A 17223-nucleotide genomic window follows, 5' to 3' on the forward strand; every position below is an offset into this window, starting at 1 on the left:
TCAAGAAGCTTCTAAAAGCAGTTTTTGAAGCTTTTTGCCTTTATTTTTAGTGCGTATTCAGCCTAAATTAAGCAAGCGAAGTAGCACATTCACAATGATTTTGAAAAGTTAAAAACTTAAAAAACACTTCTACCAGTTAAAAAAAATGGTTTGACAGATTTGACCTCTTTGACATTATTGAAGGTTAAAATTTGTTAGTGGAAGTCACCGAAAAGTAAGAGTTAATTATTTTTTATAGTATCCCGCTATAAAACAGTACACATAAATCATGTCGTTAAAGAAACTTAGTATTGATGCTCTCGATTTGGCAGGGAAGCGAGTTTTGATCAGGTATTTATCAATTTCTCAATGTATTCTAATTCGGCTACTTACTTGAAAAGTACTAAATAAAATTGAAATTTTAGGGTTGATTTCAACGTGCCGCTAAAGGAGGGTATAATCACCAATAATCAGCGCATTGTGGCTGCCTTAGATACAGTCAAATATGCTCTCGAAAAGGGCTCTAAGTCCGTGGTTCTTATGTCACACTTGGGTCGACCGGATGGACAGGCCAACCTCAAATACACACTGAAACCGGTAGCAGAAGAGCTGAAAAAGCTATTAAACAGGTAAACATTCCGTATTAAAATAAAAAGTAACTTCTCTTGACTCTTCTCTCATGTTCCTCAGCGAGTATGCACCCACTGTTGGGCATACGCCTCTCCAAATCTCCTCCAAGCTGCCCGATTTGCTGCTTCTCTCCTCCAGAATGGGCTCGCAATCTTTTTTTATCATCCTCCCATCTAGTTGGACTCTTCACTATCAACCATTATCTTAGATTATATATTTTCAAATCTCATTGGTGCGTTGATGCTGAGATATCTCCTTTTACATAATTCGTTACTAACATTTGCTATGCTATAGGGAAATCACATTCCTCCCAGACTGTGTGGGACCTGAGGTGGAGAATGTCTGTGCTGACCCAGCACCAGGCTCTGTCATCTTGCTAGAAAATCTCCGGTTCCATATTGAGGAGGAAGGCAAGGGTCTGGACGCTAGTGGGGCGAAGGCTAAGGCTGACCCTGAGAAGGTCAAAGCATTCCGGGCTAGCTTGAGGAAGCTTGGTGATGTCTATGTCAATGATGCATTTGGTGAGTACTGTCAAACTGATGGTTCTAGAACATTTTAGAATTAAACAGATACTTGATTTTTAATCACTAATGATAGAAAGCCATATCGGGGAGACTTGATCCCCCAAATTATACAGTTAAGACCAGCATATAACATTTTTGGTTGAGAATACCGTCAAAGGGCAAGAACTTCCTTTGTTCATTAGAAATTGTGTTCTACATAGAATGTTAACTATGTTCTGTTGCTTTATTTGGTCATTATTTCCAACAGGAACTGCTCACCGAGCTCACAGTTCTATGATGGGAGAAGGTTTTGAACAGCGCGCATCTGGATTCCTTTTAAAGAAGGAACTGCAATACTTTGCTAAGGCCCTTGACAACCCTGAGAGGTATCTTTCAATTATGTACCATTAATATTTTCATGATAGAATTTATTTAACTTATTGTAAACACCCATTTCTAGTTTAGGGCAAAAAATCTATAAGGTAAGGTGGGGTAAGACAAACCTAGTTTATTTTTCTTGGGCCAAGACAATGATAATTCCATACAAGTGTTTGTCTTGCCAACTTACCACCACCCTTACTCAGTTTTGTGATTGTCATTCATAGTTTGTGATAAATGTCAGCCCTGTTAAAGGTACAGTCAAACATTTAAAATTCTGTGCCTGTTTGTATTTTGCCACTGCTCTCTATTATAATTGCAACAAGATGAAGTAGCCCTGATTTAAATTGTTAACAACTGTATGTAGAGTCGGGACGCTAAGCACGATGAATTGCGTACATTGACCCGTCTGTTCCTATCTCTATCGCACGCTTGTAATTATATTGCTGTCCTGCTCGCCCAGTGTCATTGACCGCCGGCATCATGGGCGGCACAATATAATTAATGTACGAAATTAGCTTACACTCCATACTTTAGCTAACTGAAAATGAGCACTTAGTTTCTGTTCTGACTAATTTAATTCTTAATTTAGGCCTTTCCTCGCTATCCTTGGTGGAGCTAAAGTTGCCGACAAGATTCAGCTCATCGAGAACCTGCTGGACAAGGTCAACGAGATGATCATTGGTGGAGGCATGGCTTACACTTTCCTCAAGGAAAGCAAGGGTATGACTGTAAGTAAACACACAGGTGTTTAAATATATTAAAAAGAACTTAGGTTGTGCATGTGGTACAGGTATAAACGTTAAAACACATTATTAAAACGCGACGGTGAACCCGCGACGCGTGTGGAGTTGAATCAAATTTTACGTATTATTTTCTATGACCAGAATTTAATGATGCGTTTCAGCCTTTAAAGTAGGGACAAAGTGAGCCCACGTATGCAACGTATGCAATGCATTATTAAATCTGGACCCTGAAATTTGTATGCTTAGAAAAATACTAGTTGTCATATGTAACGCAACATATGATACTATTATAGAGAAAAATTGTTGTTGCTATTGTTCTAATAGAGGCTCAACTAGGTACAAACTCGTCTATTAATTGAAATAGAATTCACGTTTGAAATGTTGGGCACGTCTTAACATTCTTGTACAGTATTTCTTTAGCAACCTAAGTGTAAAGTGTGTTGCTTTTGGTTTTTAAAAGTAGGTATAGCCGGTCCAACAACTTTGTCAGTAAAAAAGGCGCGAATTTCCTGTGGGTCGATAACCCTTCCCGTCTACATTTTTAAATTTGCCACATTATTCTACCGACGGAAATGGCTTCACAGACTATACTTTTAATTTCGCGCCAACATTATGCAATTTTCAATTTTTCACCTTAAACTGTTTTTAGATCGGGAATTCCCTCTACGACGCTGAGGGTGCGAAAATTGTGGCCAAGCTCCTAGAGAAGGCCGCAAAAAACAACGTGCAAGTACATCTGCCAGTCGACTTCATTACTGCTGACAAATTTGACGAAAATGCCCAGGTATGTCATTTTATTTTGTAACCAGAAAATGCACCCCTCTGTCGAAAACCTCGGCCAATGGTCATACTGACATCATACTTATTCTATGGACTGACATTTATCTGACACATATCTGAAATCGGCAGACTGTTATATACAGAAAATTACAGACAAGGCGTCTCCTGTTGGTTAAATGCTCTAAGACAATACCACTTGCTCTACAATTAGTGCAAATTATTACAGGTTACTGCACCACAATATAGTTCCTACCATATACGATGAAGTGCAGATAATACGAGTCAACGTCTTCGTGAATGACAAATAAGTCTAGCGTGCGAGATTTATTTTACCTATTATTTCATCCTTAGGTTGGGACAGCCACAGTAGAATCAGGTATTCCCGATGGCTGGATGGGTCTCGACGTGGGCCCGCAGTCCCGGGAGCTCTTCGCTGGGCCCATCGCTAGGGCCAAGGTCATTGTGTGGAACGGGTGAGTCGCCATTTATTTTTTATTTATGGTAGAATCAGGTATTCCCAACGGCTGGATTGGGCTGAACCTGGGCCCTTAGTCCCAGGAGTTTTTCGCCGGACCCATCACTAGGGCCAAGGTGGTCGTATGAAACAAGTGAATTACTAACACCTTATAAAACAAAGTTTCCCGCCCTGTGTATGTATGTATGTATGTTCGCGATAAACTCGAAAACTGCTTAACGGATTTTCATGCGGTTTTCACCTATCAATAGAGTGATTCTTGAGGAAGGTTTAGGTGTATACTTTGTTAAGGTTTTGTGTAACCCGTGCGAAGCCGGGGCGGTCGCTAGTTGTGTATATGAGTATATTTCTTACGTGCTCTATACTATTTATCATATAGTATAGTTATGAAGACAAAATAATAAAACCGAGCCCTCAATAACATACGACATACATAAAAAGATGCGAAATGCGGCATTGTAATGAGATTTTTAAATCTTTATTATTTACTTGTTGGGGTATGTGGTACCCACAGATTGCTAACTTACGCAATACTAGAGCTTACACGGACAAAACTAAAAGATTAACCACCTTATTCATAAACGTCTACTAAAGTTGTCAAGCCGCTAATAATCGTTTGTCCCTTTCCGACGTATTGGTGTGATGGAAAGGGACAAACGATTATTAGCGGCTTGTCAACTTTAGCAGACGTTTATGAATAAGGGGGTTAGAATTTATAAAACTTTGTTGACAACTAGCTTACGGCTCGGCTGATGGCTCAATGAGACAGCGAAAGACCAGTTATTGTATCCTTGAGGGTACTTACTGCTCGCCACTGATCGTGTTTTGTAATGTTAATGAAATAATACTGAACTGGGACCCTCGTCGCCACTGTTGCCAGGCCCGCGGGCGTGTTCGAGTTCGAGAAGTTCGCCGGCGGCACCAAGGCCCTCATGGACGGCGTGGTGAACGCCACCGTCAATGGCGCCACCACTATCATTGGTAAGTACCATCATTTATACATTTATTACACAATATTTCCATTTCGTGTGAAATATCTATATTTTTGGAAACTTTCCGCAACTTGCACGTCTGTAGTAATGGCCAGCACAAAGCGCTTATCGCAGGCGAGGGATTTGAGGTTGATATGTTAAGTAATTGGTCCAAGCAAACCGTTATAATGTGTTTAGTATTTATTATATTATAATATTTAGTACTTGGAAGCGCTGGTGGCCTAACGTTAAGAGCGTTCGTCTTGCAATCCGGACGTCGCGGGTTCAAACATCGGCTCGTACAAATGTGTTATTCGAAACTTATGTACTAAATATCATTTTTGATATTTACCAGTCGCTTTTCGGTGAAGGAAAACATCGTGTGGAACTGGACTAATTCCAATAAGGCCTAGTTTATCATCAGGGTTGGAAGGTCAGATGGCAGTCCCTTTCGTAAAAACTAGTGCTTACGCCAATTTTTGGGATTGGTGCCATAAGCTGTGTCAAAAATGCCGGGACAACGCGATTAAAGTTTTTCTCACACACAATTTAGTGTCTAGTTTTCGCACTCCGTCTGAAAAGGGAACAGACACCAGTAGGGCTAAGATGGTCGGCTCTTTATTATGTCACCATGCCTGTCACGTTCTAACAAGTACGTAAGTGCGAAAGTGACAGGAATAGTGACAAGTGATAAAAATGGAACCATGCTGCCACTGCAGTTACAGATCGTGTCCGACGCGTGCCTGGACGCGTATTGTCATGTTATCAAAGGTTAGATTTGACAAATCTGCGCGTCATCGTGGATGACACGAACTGTAGCGGGTCGTCCGTATTGATAGCGGGAGCTGTCATAAACACTTGAGATACAAATGAAAAAAGTACCTACCTCTCTACCGAACAGGAATGGGGGGGGGGGTTCAAATATGTAGCAACGCACAGCACCAAACAGGTGCATTCACTCGAGTGCACTAGATGGGAACACACCACTCTTTATAAATATCTAAGTATTACGAGTATGTTGACTCAAAAAACGTTCTGTGAATTAGAGAACGGACTAGTTCAGCCCCTGTAACTTAGTTAAATACGAATGTGCATATTATCCAACTGGGTCACAGCACACGCGTGCAGCTATTTGCCGAGTAAAAATACACCATTTTGAAATTATACCCCCACATTTAAAGTAATCTTATAAGAAGTGTTGGCGTTTCATAATCTTCAAATAAGCTTAACTGGTTGATAAAGTGCTAAGTTTTGCAAGAAGCTTTAGCTGGAATTTATTTGTTAATTAGCTATCCAATACTTGACTTGGACAAATATTGTGAAACAGGCCCTAAATATGGAAGTTTTGGGTGCTGTGGTGGGGTCCGCATTTAAATAGTTCTCGAGATATTTAGCGATGTCACAGACAGACGGACGGACTGAGTGATGTTGCTAACTGCTGTGAATAGGAAATTTGGTATCCCAAATTATAGCGAAATCTTGCCTGGCCCATGGACTATATAATAATAAAGAGATGAGAATATGAATCGAAGTCAGACTGTTGAGTGCCACAACGCTTCGTACTAAATGGCACGAGAAATAACGTCACGGTTGAGCAACTTACTTTTTCTGTCGTATAATATTGCGTGTAAAGTAATTACTACCTTGTACAGTCAGCATCAAAAGTAGCGGATCAAATAACGTTTCATAAGTATCTACCGCTCTGTAATAGCTTAACAAAAAGTGATGACTTTAATATAGAACAACTAAGACTGTAAAAGATATACTTTGGAACGAGAATTTTAGAAATGTATCTATATTTGGAATAGTTATCCGGGATGTCAGATACTTTTGGCGCGTTGTTTCATCCGCTACTATTGATGTTGACTGTACCTATATACATATAATGTAATAACTAATAATATAATAAAATATTTAATATGTAGTTAATCGTGAAGTTGTGTATGTAGGTATATAGCTCGCTAGCTCGCGGCTAGGCAGGTAGGTATATGGAATTTATACCTACCTAGCGAGCCTATAGGTATAGGCTTTATTTGTGTACCTATAAATGTTTCATTATTGACATGTTTTATAAACAAAAATGTTATGTTCAAAGGTGGAGGTGACACGGCGACCTGCTCCGCCAAGTGGGGAACCGAGGACAAAGTCTCCCACGTGTCTACTGGAGGCGGTGCCTCGCTGGAGCTGCTTGAGGGTAAGTTGGCAACACATAACGCAAGTGAGGGAGGTTCCACTGGTCTGAAGGAGGAAGTGGAACGCCTTGGGGAAATGCACTCGCGTGCGCTCAACGCTGACGCCGACAGCCAATCTATAGTTAAAGCAAATGTAAAGCCCGACAAGAAATATATGATCATTGTCAAGAGGGCGCTGTTATTCTCATGTATAGGGTGACAGTTCAGTTTAGTATGAACAATGTAGTTCCAATGAAATTCCGCAATATGGCGCGTGATCACATATTACTGGTCAGGCTTTATGGCAGTCGGCGTCTGTGTCGATGTCGAGCGTGCACGCTTGGTGCGTACGTTCTGTGTAACCCAGCCCTCAATTCAAATCAATTCTACATTTCAATTCTTCGTACCTCATGTTCGCAACAGATATATACATTTAACGCAAGAAATATTACTTTGCTAATCCGCGAGAAAATAACGTGTTAGTCAAACAGTGCTAACCCGTTATACTCTCTACGACGCATCCTCAGAGGCGAAACACGTGTCGAGTTTTGTACTTTTGGTGGTGGGTTGTTATATTTATTTGCGTATTTATTTTTATTTTTGCGGTGGGAGGGTGGGAACATTAATTGCATGTAAAAATACGCAAGTAAGTATAACGGGTTAGCACTGTTTGACTAACACGTTATTTTCTCGCGGATTAGCAAATATTTCTTGCGTTAATTAGCATGGATTTCCGCAAAGTAACGCCTGATTTTATTAATTAGATATACATTTTACCGCTGTTTCGACTCTTATTATGCCAATTTCTCCATAAATCCAAATTAACTTAATACTGCATGGACACGTCACGATCAGACCACTACAAATGCTAAAAAAATCCAATTATGTCTCCATATATTATTATCGTAAAAAGATTACGTGTTTTTGACTAAATGTACCTATGTTGAGACAACATTTTTTAAGTAGTTCCTAAAATGACTTGTTTAGTATCACGGAACCCTTGCTGTCCCATTTGAAGTATCCACCGTATATGTATCATATAGAAATGTCGCGCGAGTTGCATTGTGTAGTTAACCAATTCATTCCATGATTGCAGGTAAAGTGCTGCCGGGCGTGGCCGCTCTCTCCGACGCATAAAGTAGTTTATAATTATTTATTATTTAATGTAAAGTGGCAATGTAACCGCTTCGAAATTATATATGTACGTTTATAGTTGTTGTTCATTGTATGTTATGTAAAAGTGATAGCAGGCCATGTTTGTATAGCATAATATATTACCTCGAGTAATAAAACTAATAAAGTTCCACTACAAATTGTTATTGTTATTTTTAATATTATACCCTACACCAGTAGAATTATATATGACGACCGGTTTGGCCTAGTCGGTAGTGACCCTGCCTACGAAGCTGATGGTCCCGGGTTCAAATCCTGGTAAGGGCATTTATTCGTGTGACGAGCATGGATATTTGTTCCTGAGTCATGGGTGTTTTCTTTGTATTTAAGTATTTATAAATATTTATATATTATATATATCGTTGTCTAAGTACCCTCAACACAAGCCTTATTGAGCTTACTGTGGGACTTAGTCAATTTGTGTAATAATGTCCTATAATATTTATTTATTTATTTTATTTACCAGTAGAATTAAATAGACTCAAGAAATACAGATTATTCGCGTATTTAAAAATGGCGTGTAATTTATATTTATTATACGCGATATAATCTTTAGTTTTATTTCATGAGTTACTAGACCAAGATAAGTTGGCAGCGATTTTGACAGCGCAAGTGTCATTTTAAACGTCAAACTTGTATGAAATTATGACGGTTACTTAACACTTGCACAGGCTGGGCTATCAAAATCACTGCCAACTTAACTTGGTCTGACTATAACCAAAGACAATATTAACTAGTAGACAGAGCTGGGAACTGTTAATCTAACTAAAATTGCATTTATTGTATTGTTGCTATAGTGATCAACTTATATGAATTTTTAATTTCGATTGCTCGATTTCGTATAATTCCCTTCAATTTATCTCCCCTACTAGGCCTTTAAATTCTACTAATATGTCTACTTAACAAAAATAATCCCAAGTCTGCGTATACTACTTGTTTATAGACGGCCCGGCAACGGCCGCAGTCCAGATGCTAAGAAATTGTTCACTATTCATCCTTTGTTTACCTTGTCGTCATGTTAAATATTAAGTTATCTTGGAATACAAATAAATAAATGTAATAAACTGCACAACATGTTAAGTGTAAATCGATTGGTACGTGTTGAAAATTATATGTAAGGACGGTGAATCCTAACCCACCGTGATACAGTTCTTACTAGTACAGGGGTCAGGTGACACTTACTTGCCTGTTGGTTTTGTACCATTAAAATGATGTAAGTAAAACAATGTAAGTAGTACAAACACCTTTATTAACTCAATAAAATATCTTTATCTTTAATACCACTAGATTCCCAATTTTTATTGCTGTATTTCTAAATTATCAATTCGCCGTTTTCCACAGATTTTCGAGTAACGAATTCGAACGTTCGAAATTTAAAAAAAAGCGGCCAAGTGCGTGTCGGACTCGCCCATGAAGGGTTCCGTACCATTTATGACGTATAAAAAAAAACTACTTACTAGATCTCGTTCAAACCAATTTTCGGTGGAAGTTTGCATGGTCATGTATATCATATATTTTTTTAATTTTATCATTCTGTTATTTTAGAAGTTACAGGGGGGGGGGGACACATTTTACCACTTTGGAAGTGTCTCTCGCGCAAACAATTCAGTTTAGGAAAAAATGATATTAAAAACCTCAATATCATTTTTGAAGACCTATCCATAGATACCCCATACGTATGGGTTTGAAGAAAAAAAATTTTTTTGAGTTTCAGTTCTAAGTATGGGGAGCCCCCAAAATGTATTGTTTTTTTTTTCTATTTTTGTATATAAATCTTAATGCGGTTCATAATACATCTAATTACCAAGTTTGACCAGTATAGTTCTTATAGTTTCGGAAAAAAGTGGTTGTGACATAATCGGACAGACAGACGGACATGACGAATCTATAAGGGTTCCGTTTTTTGCCATTTGGCTACGGAACCCTTATTAGCGTCCTGTCAGATGCTCTGGGCCTTTGGACGTATGCCCGTAGCTTGACTTTCGGCCTTTGCATCAAGCCACTTGTACAGTCGAGGAAATTGATTCTTTAGCAGTTTGTGGTTCAAGTAAATTTGGTTGTACGCACTTATGGTAAGAGCTCTCCAATTAAAGTGGACCGTAAACTGCTAAAGAATCAATTTCATCGACCTAACTAATGTTCCATGTTTGATCACTAAAGACTTCTAGGGTTTTTTAAGACATAAGACTCGCGTTTATCAAAAATGTTCAGAAAAAATCCAAAAAATTTATCGTCAAAATAATAATAATTAAATCTGCTCACAAGATGTTACTAATCAGTTCAGAAATGCGACTTGTAGCAACAAAACAGGAAAATATTTTTGTCCAAGCTGAAAGTAATACGCTTAGCTCGTGCTTCATGTAAGGTATAAATAATTGTAAATTATTAATTTGTGAAACAATTGACTTTGAAATGATGATTTAGAATGATAAACATTTAATAATTTTATTTTTAATAACGTTCTTTTTGATTTGTTCTGGTTAGATTTTGTTTGATGTTGTAGATGTTACTATTTTCCTCATGTTGGTGTAGGGAAAAAAATATGTATTTCACTCGGTGGCAAAATTTATTCAACCCTCGTGCTCGTGCCTTAAAACCCTCGCAACGCTCAAGATTCCACTTTTTGAAACATTCGCTACACTCGTGGTTAAATTTTGGAATCTTTCGGTCGCAACACTGTAAAAGCTCTTCCTGAACTTTTCAAGTAGGTACCTACTCTCTTTTGTCAGATTACATCCTACGCTTTCCCATTGTCATTAAAACACATGTCGATTGTCGAATAACAAATAATCTGTATAATAATCACCTGTATGTTATGATTATTTAGTGTTAAAAATTTGGTTGCGCGTCCTTTGTTTTGGATATGTTGGTTTCTAGGGCGCGATTCGTCTTTAGCTGCGAATATAATTGAAGTGTTTTCAAATGGTTTATTAGAATGATACAGCGGCGGTATCATGGTCGCGTTTTTACTCGTCATGTCATATCATCACTTTCTCACTTACATACTTGTTAGAACGTGACAGGCTGACAGGCATTATGAAACATGATAAAAAATCGGCCATCTTAGTCCTACTGATGAGATAGCGGTACGGTAAGAACTTTGATGGGTTTAATTATTTTCTACCTAAAAGATAACTTAGAGCAAATATAAACAGCATTTACAAAACAAGCATGAACTTTGATTGACATTTGCCAGTAAACAATTTAGTTCTATTGTCGACCTGTACCCAGGTTAAACTGCCGAATTCGCATTGCAATTTGAACTCTACGCACTTGAGCGAAACCACTTTATTCTATGGCTTCTACGTGGCCGGGGCATACCTTTGCCGTTAGAAAATGATAATATGGCGGTTATCGATCGGCCCTACGCGCAAGCGTCCTTGGCAACGTTCAGTGCCAATTTTCAAAATTACTTCGCACCCTATAATCAATGTTAGTGTAACAACTGAACCGGTATGCTTTTGTTTGTCGTGAACGTGTATGTCGTTATTTCTTTATTGTTTTATGGTTCGGCGATCGACAGGTTGATCGTGCGGAGTGGACGCATTCACAAGTCCACCGGTCGCTCCGGTCTTCACCAATGATACGGGTGGACCAGTTGGCGTGGCGGCGCGCATGCTCTCACTGGACTCAAGGTGTTTTATCAGCGATAGTTTCAGAGCCAGTGTCAGTAATGTAAGGCTAGCGAACGGCGCCGGGGCCCGGCTTGCCCTCAAACATGTAGCTATCGTCTTTCTCTCAACTCGGTTTAGTCCGCAAATACGACTAGTCATTATAATATTACAAAGTTAAATGTTTGTCGTCAATTGTTGTCTAGTGTAATATCAATCGTCTCTATGGTACTTTTGTTGTTTTAGGTAGGTAGGCAAATCTTTTAGAAGGTGAGTCGTTAAAGACTATATGCATGACTGTGCTTTGATTTTATTACTTAAGTTAAACGAAGAAGCACAATTTATAAATTGTTTTTGGTCTATTTAGTTATCATTTAAAGTATTTCTTATATTATCTATTTATGTTATGTTTGTTATGCTGTGCAACAGATGATTCCTGTTCCTGTCGGATACAGTTGCACTACCATTATGTGGAAAATTTGTTTATAAATAAATGCTTATAAATCTTATGCCTTAGCGAATGTTATGAATTAAACGTTAGCTGTGCATATATTACCTACCTTTCACTAATACTAAGACGTCTGCTTCAAATGTTTATTGAGTTAATATAAAATTACTACTTTTTCACGATTTATCGTTAGAATTATAATATGACGATGTTGTCACAACCAAATGCGTATATCCCAATTTAAATTAATGTATACACATGTAATCATCATGCGATTTTGTAACAAACCGACGGTGACATGACACCTATTGCAATTATCCTGACACAGAATAACAAGAAAAATAGTTGCCGTCTTACTTTTATTAAGTATTTCATGTTCATAGATAAAATATGGTTTATAAACTTATCAGTAAGTTGTTACTGTTCCAGCAATTCGCTGTGTCCAGTGATTAGGTTTACTAATCGTACATTTCCCTCCTTCATCATATGAATCTCACGATATACCGTTGATAACTCTTTAAAACACTAACCTAAAATTACAGCTGCGCTATTTTGTGAGTTATAAACTATAAAACATAATAAATACTTCAAGGAAAACTGTAACTATGACCACTGATTTTGGAGATGAATCGAAATCATTACTCGTAGATATTATGCACTGTTCTTACCCTAAATATTTACGTCCGCCGTGTCTGTCCCATTATGTCTGATATAAAACAACAACTATTTTTCGTTCGTCATTCAAAACTTATAGTTTCTTAAATGATATATTACAAATATTTTACAAAATATTCAAATCTCAGTCTTTGCCGTCAAAGCTGTGAATTGTTATTACCCGAGTAGGAATTCCACATTTGCTGAAGATATATAGGCATTAAGTATATGGAGCAAGTAAGCTTTAAAAGCATTCACCAAACAGAAATTAAACAATATGACGTTTAACATCATCTTATTATATAAAAAAAGTAAATAATCCATAAGCAAGTGCTCAGTAGATAGGTATGAACAGTCACTAGTGATCATCACCAGCAGCAGATAAGATAAAGAGTAAAAAAATATGTACAGTACTCTAATAGCCTTAAAAAAGAGATAAGTATGTATCGAAATGTAAAAATGGAGTGTGGCAGATATATGTATTTAAACGCAAATTAAAGAGCTATTATGTCCATTTGTAAAACTAATAGAGAATGACAGTAACTTTTGTGGCGTTCGTTTATTCGCTAAATATTTTATGAATATTCTGCATACCCGACTGCACATATAAAACCAAGCGCCTACATTCAACTATTAAATTGTTTATACATTTTTATTTATAATCATCATTTGCTTGCCTTGGCTCATTCATTTGTATATCTCATCAAGTAATCTTAATCACATACTTGGGTCAAAAACTTTTTCAGTATGAGTTACTTTCTTGTGGACATCATGTAACCAAATCGTTAACATTTCGTATTGTCCATAGGGAAGCCAAGTTTTCCAAATGTTTTTGATCAATTTCTTTCCTATTTATATCGCCTCTGACACTCTGCGGTATTATGGTCGCATTTTTATCATTTGTCATGTCATGCGTCAGTCTCGCACTTACTTACTTGTTAGAACGTGACAGGTATGGTGCCAGATGATAAATAGCCGACCATCAGGCGTATGATGTCTGACTTTATCCGCGTGATAAAATTGGTTTAAGATGGTCGGCTCTTTATCATTTGTCACCATACCTGTCACGATCTAACAACTATGTATTGAACCATGCTGCCACCGTAGCGGCGGTATCATGGTTCCATTTTTATCACTTGTCACTATGGGCGGGCCCCTTTCGCGCTTACATATTTGTTAGAACGTGACAGGCATGGTGACAATTATACATACTTCGGACAAAACAACGTTTCCCTGTCAAGCATAATTTAACAGCCTCGGTTACGATCATATTATACCTACACGGTGAGCCTTAATAACCCGAAAGATTTAAACCACGTATTTTAACCACGTATTTACGTAAATCCGTCATTATATATCTAATTATTTGTTATATAGCAGGTTATTTATTAATTTATTATTCCATCTAGTTTGGGATGATACAATTTCGCACGGTTATTATCTGACTAATGGGACTGTCACAAACAATATTGAACTGTCTATCAATCTATCTTCGAGTCTGAATTAATGTATACAATCAGCGCCGACATTACACACGACCAAATGTTGTGCCGGGTGGGAGAATGTTAGTACCTACAGTCGGATCTGATATGTAATACAGTGTGTAAATCCAATACGGGCAATTAAACCAGATATAGAATTTATCCGTGTGAACACGAATTAAGAAGTTTTTTCAAGCACTAAATTATGACCCCGTAATAAATTTTTGACCATTTACCGAGCAGCAATGTACGCGATACTAAGGGGTGTAACGAAATAAAGCTGTCAATTTCAAAATACATAAATCTGATATAGTAATTAATAAACTAAGTATATATTATAGTTTTAGTAAAATAAAAAGCAACTTTCAATAAGGATTATATTTAGTTTTTATTTTTATTACTGTACTTTTTGTACTCACCAAACAGCTTCTTCCTAACGTCTTCCATGTCAGCTTTAACGGAGCTTTTTTTGACTTTCGTGGCTGCAGCATTCCACTTCCTGCGGAAGACGTCATTGTTTTTGGCAACTTGACCTGAGATGCTTGACTTGAGCCCAGTAATGCTCGATTGGACGGCACTGCGGGACGTTTGGTGGGTTCAGTTCGTTAGGTACAAAATCAATATTTTGATCCTTAAGGAACTTTATGCTGTCTTTTGAATAGTGAGCTGGGGCGAGATCGGGCCAAAACAACGAAGGAACGTTATGCTTTCTAACAAAGGGCAACATTCGCTTCTTCAGGCATTCTTTAATATAAATCTCTCTGTTGTACGGTCAACTTTTGTCACAACAATTTAGCTCTAGTCGCCACATTCGCAGATTGCCTGCCACACTAGAAACTTTTCTAGAAGGTTTCAGAGTCTGAAAGAGTTACTTCTTTGCTTGACGTGTAAAATTGTGGACCGGATAGCGCTGAAAAGTCGGCTTTGATATACGTTTCATCGTCGATTATCAAATGCGATTTTTTTTTGTACGAAGGAAATCGTAGAGTTTTCGAGCCCGATTTTTTTTATTAATGAACGCTGTTTTTCCGTAGCCTTAACTTTCTTGACTTTCTTCCGTGTTAGCATTAGGGCGTGCAGTCCCGGGACCGGTTCCTAGTTTTTCATTTCCCGGTACCGGGTCGGAGCCGGTACCGGGATTCCCGGTTCTCCCGGTTCTTTATGCTGAGCTGAATTATTTTTATATATTTTGTTTGGCATCATTTAACTGTGAATCTTGCAACTAACTTTAATAATAATGAAAAGGAATCGTAGGAATAATTAAGAATTTTTTATAGAATAAAAAACAGTTTTAGGAATAATACACTTAAATCAGTCTTTATAGTTACTTTAATCAGTATTAATTGATTAATCAGTTAACAGTGTCATTGATCATAACCGTAATGTTATGAATCATGTGTAGTAAGTAATACTTACAAACACCATAATATTTTAAACATTATTATCATGTTCACAATATCATAATTATCATAATATTGTAATTAAAAAAAAACAAATTGTGCAAAGTTATACAAATTTTAATATCTCAACCTGACTATTTATGTAAGATGTCGTCGAATTTACTTGACGTAACGCTAATCATTATTTTAATTTTAAATGTGAACTTAAATAATATAAATCAGTCTAATTATAATAGTTCAATATTTTTTCTATTTCAAATGTGTTTAACTTAAGATAATTGTAACATTGCAGTAATATAATAATCAACACACTTAAAACAAATACAGTTCTTTTTTTTAACAAAAATATAATCACCTCACAAATAAATAATTTAACATAAAGAACTTATCAAATACCTAATCTAATCATTGGCTTAAGAACGGATGGAACTGGAGATCAATAACAATTAGACACAAGAATGTGATTTATAGTTTTATACATAAACATTGTAGTTTAAGTCTTGTGTATATAACATTTATTAAACTCTGAGTAAAAAGTAATCAATATTACGGAAACTTAAACGTAACATTAACAAATTATAATCAGGTATTTCAGGTCATTATCTAACATTTGAATCTTACAAAATAATAAACTTTTGCAAAATTACACCTACAAGTTCAAAATCAAAATCTGACTAGTTATGTAAATATGTCGAATTTGTTTGACGAGACGCTAATAATTACTTCAATTAAATGTCAACTTAAGATGATATGTATAAATCAGTCTAACTAAATCTAGTACTTAGTCCAATACTTTTATTTGCATCTCATTTCTTGATAATATGTCCGAAGAAAACTAATGGCGTCTATGGTACGGTCACCTAGAGATGTTCGCAATCGATTGCATATATATGCGACGCTGCCGAACTTGCCGGTGCGTTAATTTTACTGATAATATAAATGTTTTTTTGATGTTATGGCGGGAACCGGGAGAACCGGGACTCGGTGCTCAGTACCGGTTCTTTGGATTCCAAATAAATCCTGGGATTTCCCGGGAAATCGAGAACCGTTATTTCCCGGGAGGACGCCCTAGTTAGCATATCTGCTCTCCTCTTAGCGTGTTGCTCCATGGATGCGTTTCTTCCGCATTTTTTCGCGATATCTCTAACAGACATGCTTTGATATCGCTGAATACAGTTTATGATATTTCTATCGAGCCTAAGGTCACTTGCTCCTTGAGGTCTGCCACTTCGAGGCTGCTGTTTAAGAGACAACGTACTGAGATAGTTTTTCAATATGAGATCAACAGAACTACGGGGTAATTTTAAATGCTTTGCAATCCAAGTTGTAGGACGTTGCGGATTTTCATTTGGAAACGACTATTTCGCGGCGTTGTCTTCTGTTCATCGTGGTAACTGAACGAATCCTAATACCTGAATGATTTGAGATATATGAATAGAAAATTTAAGAACGACACTTCATACGGCAGCAAGAAAATGGTAGCCATCAAACGAAAGAACGAACGTAGAACGTAGTGATTATAGCTCTTTGGTAGCCATCTTGTTTGGAATACATATGACAGCCGTTTGAAATTTACAGGTTTTTTTTTGTTACATGCCTTAGTAGTCTATAAACTGCCAACAAGTGTTCACAGTTACTTTAAAAAGCTCGAATCTCGTAACTTGTGTATTACTTTACATTGCGGGCCGAAATGTTTTGTTTTAAATATTAATTGACATCTGAAGGTCTATATCATTATTTAATCTTTTTTTTTTAATATTAATATTATCATGCTATTAACTCGTCATTAATTTTTTTTATTAGTTGATGTTAAATTATATTTG

General features: G+C 37.1%; 2 protein-coding genes across 5 annotated transcripts in view; both read left to right on the top strand.

The window, feature by feature from the left end:
* The first annotated feature begins 157 nt into the window (after positions 1 to 157).
* On the top strand, positions 158 to 7948 carry LOC133524053 (phosphoglycerate kinase). Its single transcript, XM_061859845.1, has 10 exons — positions 158 to 330; positions 405 to 608; positions 904 to 1130; positions 1381 to 1498; positions 2083 to 2221; positions 2886 to 3020; positions 3368 to 3489; positions 4372 to 4472; positions 6558 to 6656; positions 7730 to 7948. The coding sequence occupies exons 1-10, from the start codon at positions 269 to 271 to the stop codon at positions 7768 to 7770; spliced, it is 1248 nt and encodes a 415-aa protein (XP_061715829.1). The 5' UTR covers positions 158 to 268; the 3' UTR covers positions 7771 to 7948.
* A 2691-nt stretch (positions 7949 to 10639) lies between these two features.
* The window catches only part of LOC133524060 (PDZ domain-containing protein 8), a 67391-nt gene continuing 60807 nt past the window's right edge, over positions 10640 to 17223 (top strand). For 2 of the 4 annotated variants that reach the window (XM_061859869.1, XM_061859877.1), the window contains exon 1: positions 10640 to 11687. The gene's annotated coding sequence lies outside the window, so the exon portion shown is untranslated. The remainder of the gene's footprint in view (positions 11688 to 17223) is intronic. The other 2 variants (XM_061859859.1, XR_009800320.1) reach the window with 2 other exon arrangements.

This window comes from Cydia pomonella, chromosome 1 (genome assembly GCF_033807575.1).
Source record: "Cydia pomonella isolate Wapato2018A chromosome 1, ilCydPomo1, whole genome shotgun sequence".
Taxonomy (NCBI): Eukaryota; Metazoa; Arthropoda; class Insecta; order Lepidoptera; family Tortricidae; genus Cydia; species Cydia pomonella.

Excerpts from the sequence above, each read along its gene's own strand:
- LOC133524053 (XM_061859845.1), top strand. The coding sequence starts at position 269 with ATGTCGTTAAAGAAACTTAGTATTGATGCTCTCGATTTGGCAGGGAAG. Across the intron at positions 1,499-2,082 it reads GCCCTTGACAACCCTGAGAG|GCCTTTCCTCGCTATCCTTG; the intron begins GTATCTTTCAAT and ends TTCTTAATTTAG. Across the intron at positions 4,473-6,557 it reads TGGCGCCACCACTATCATTG|GTGGAGGTGACACGGCGACC; the intron begins GTAAGTACCATC and ends TTATGTTCAAAG.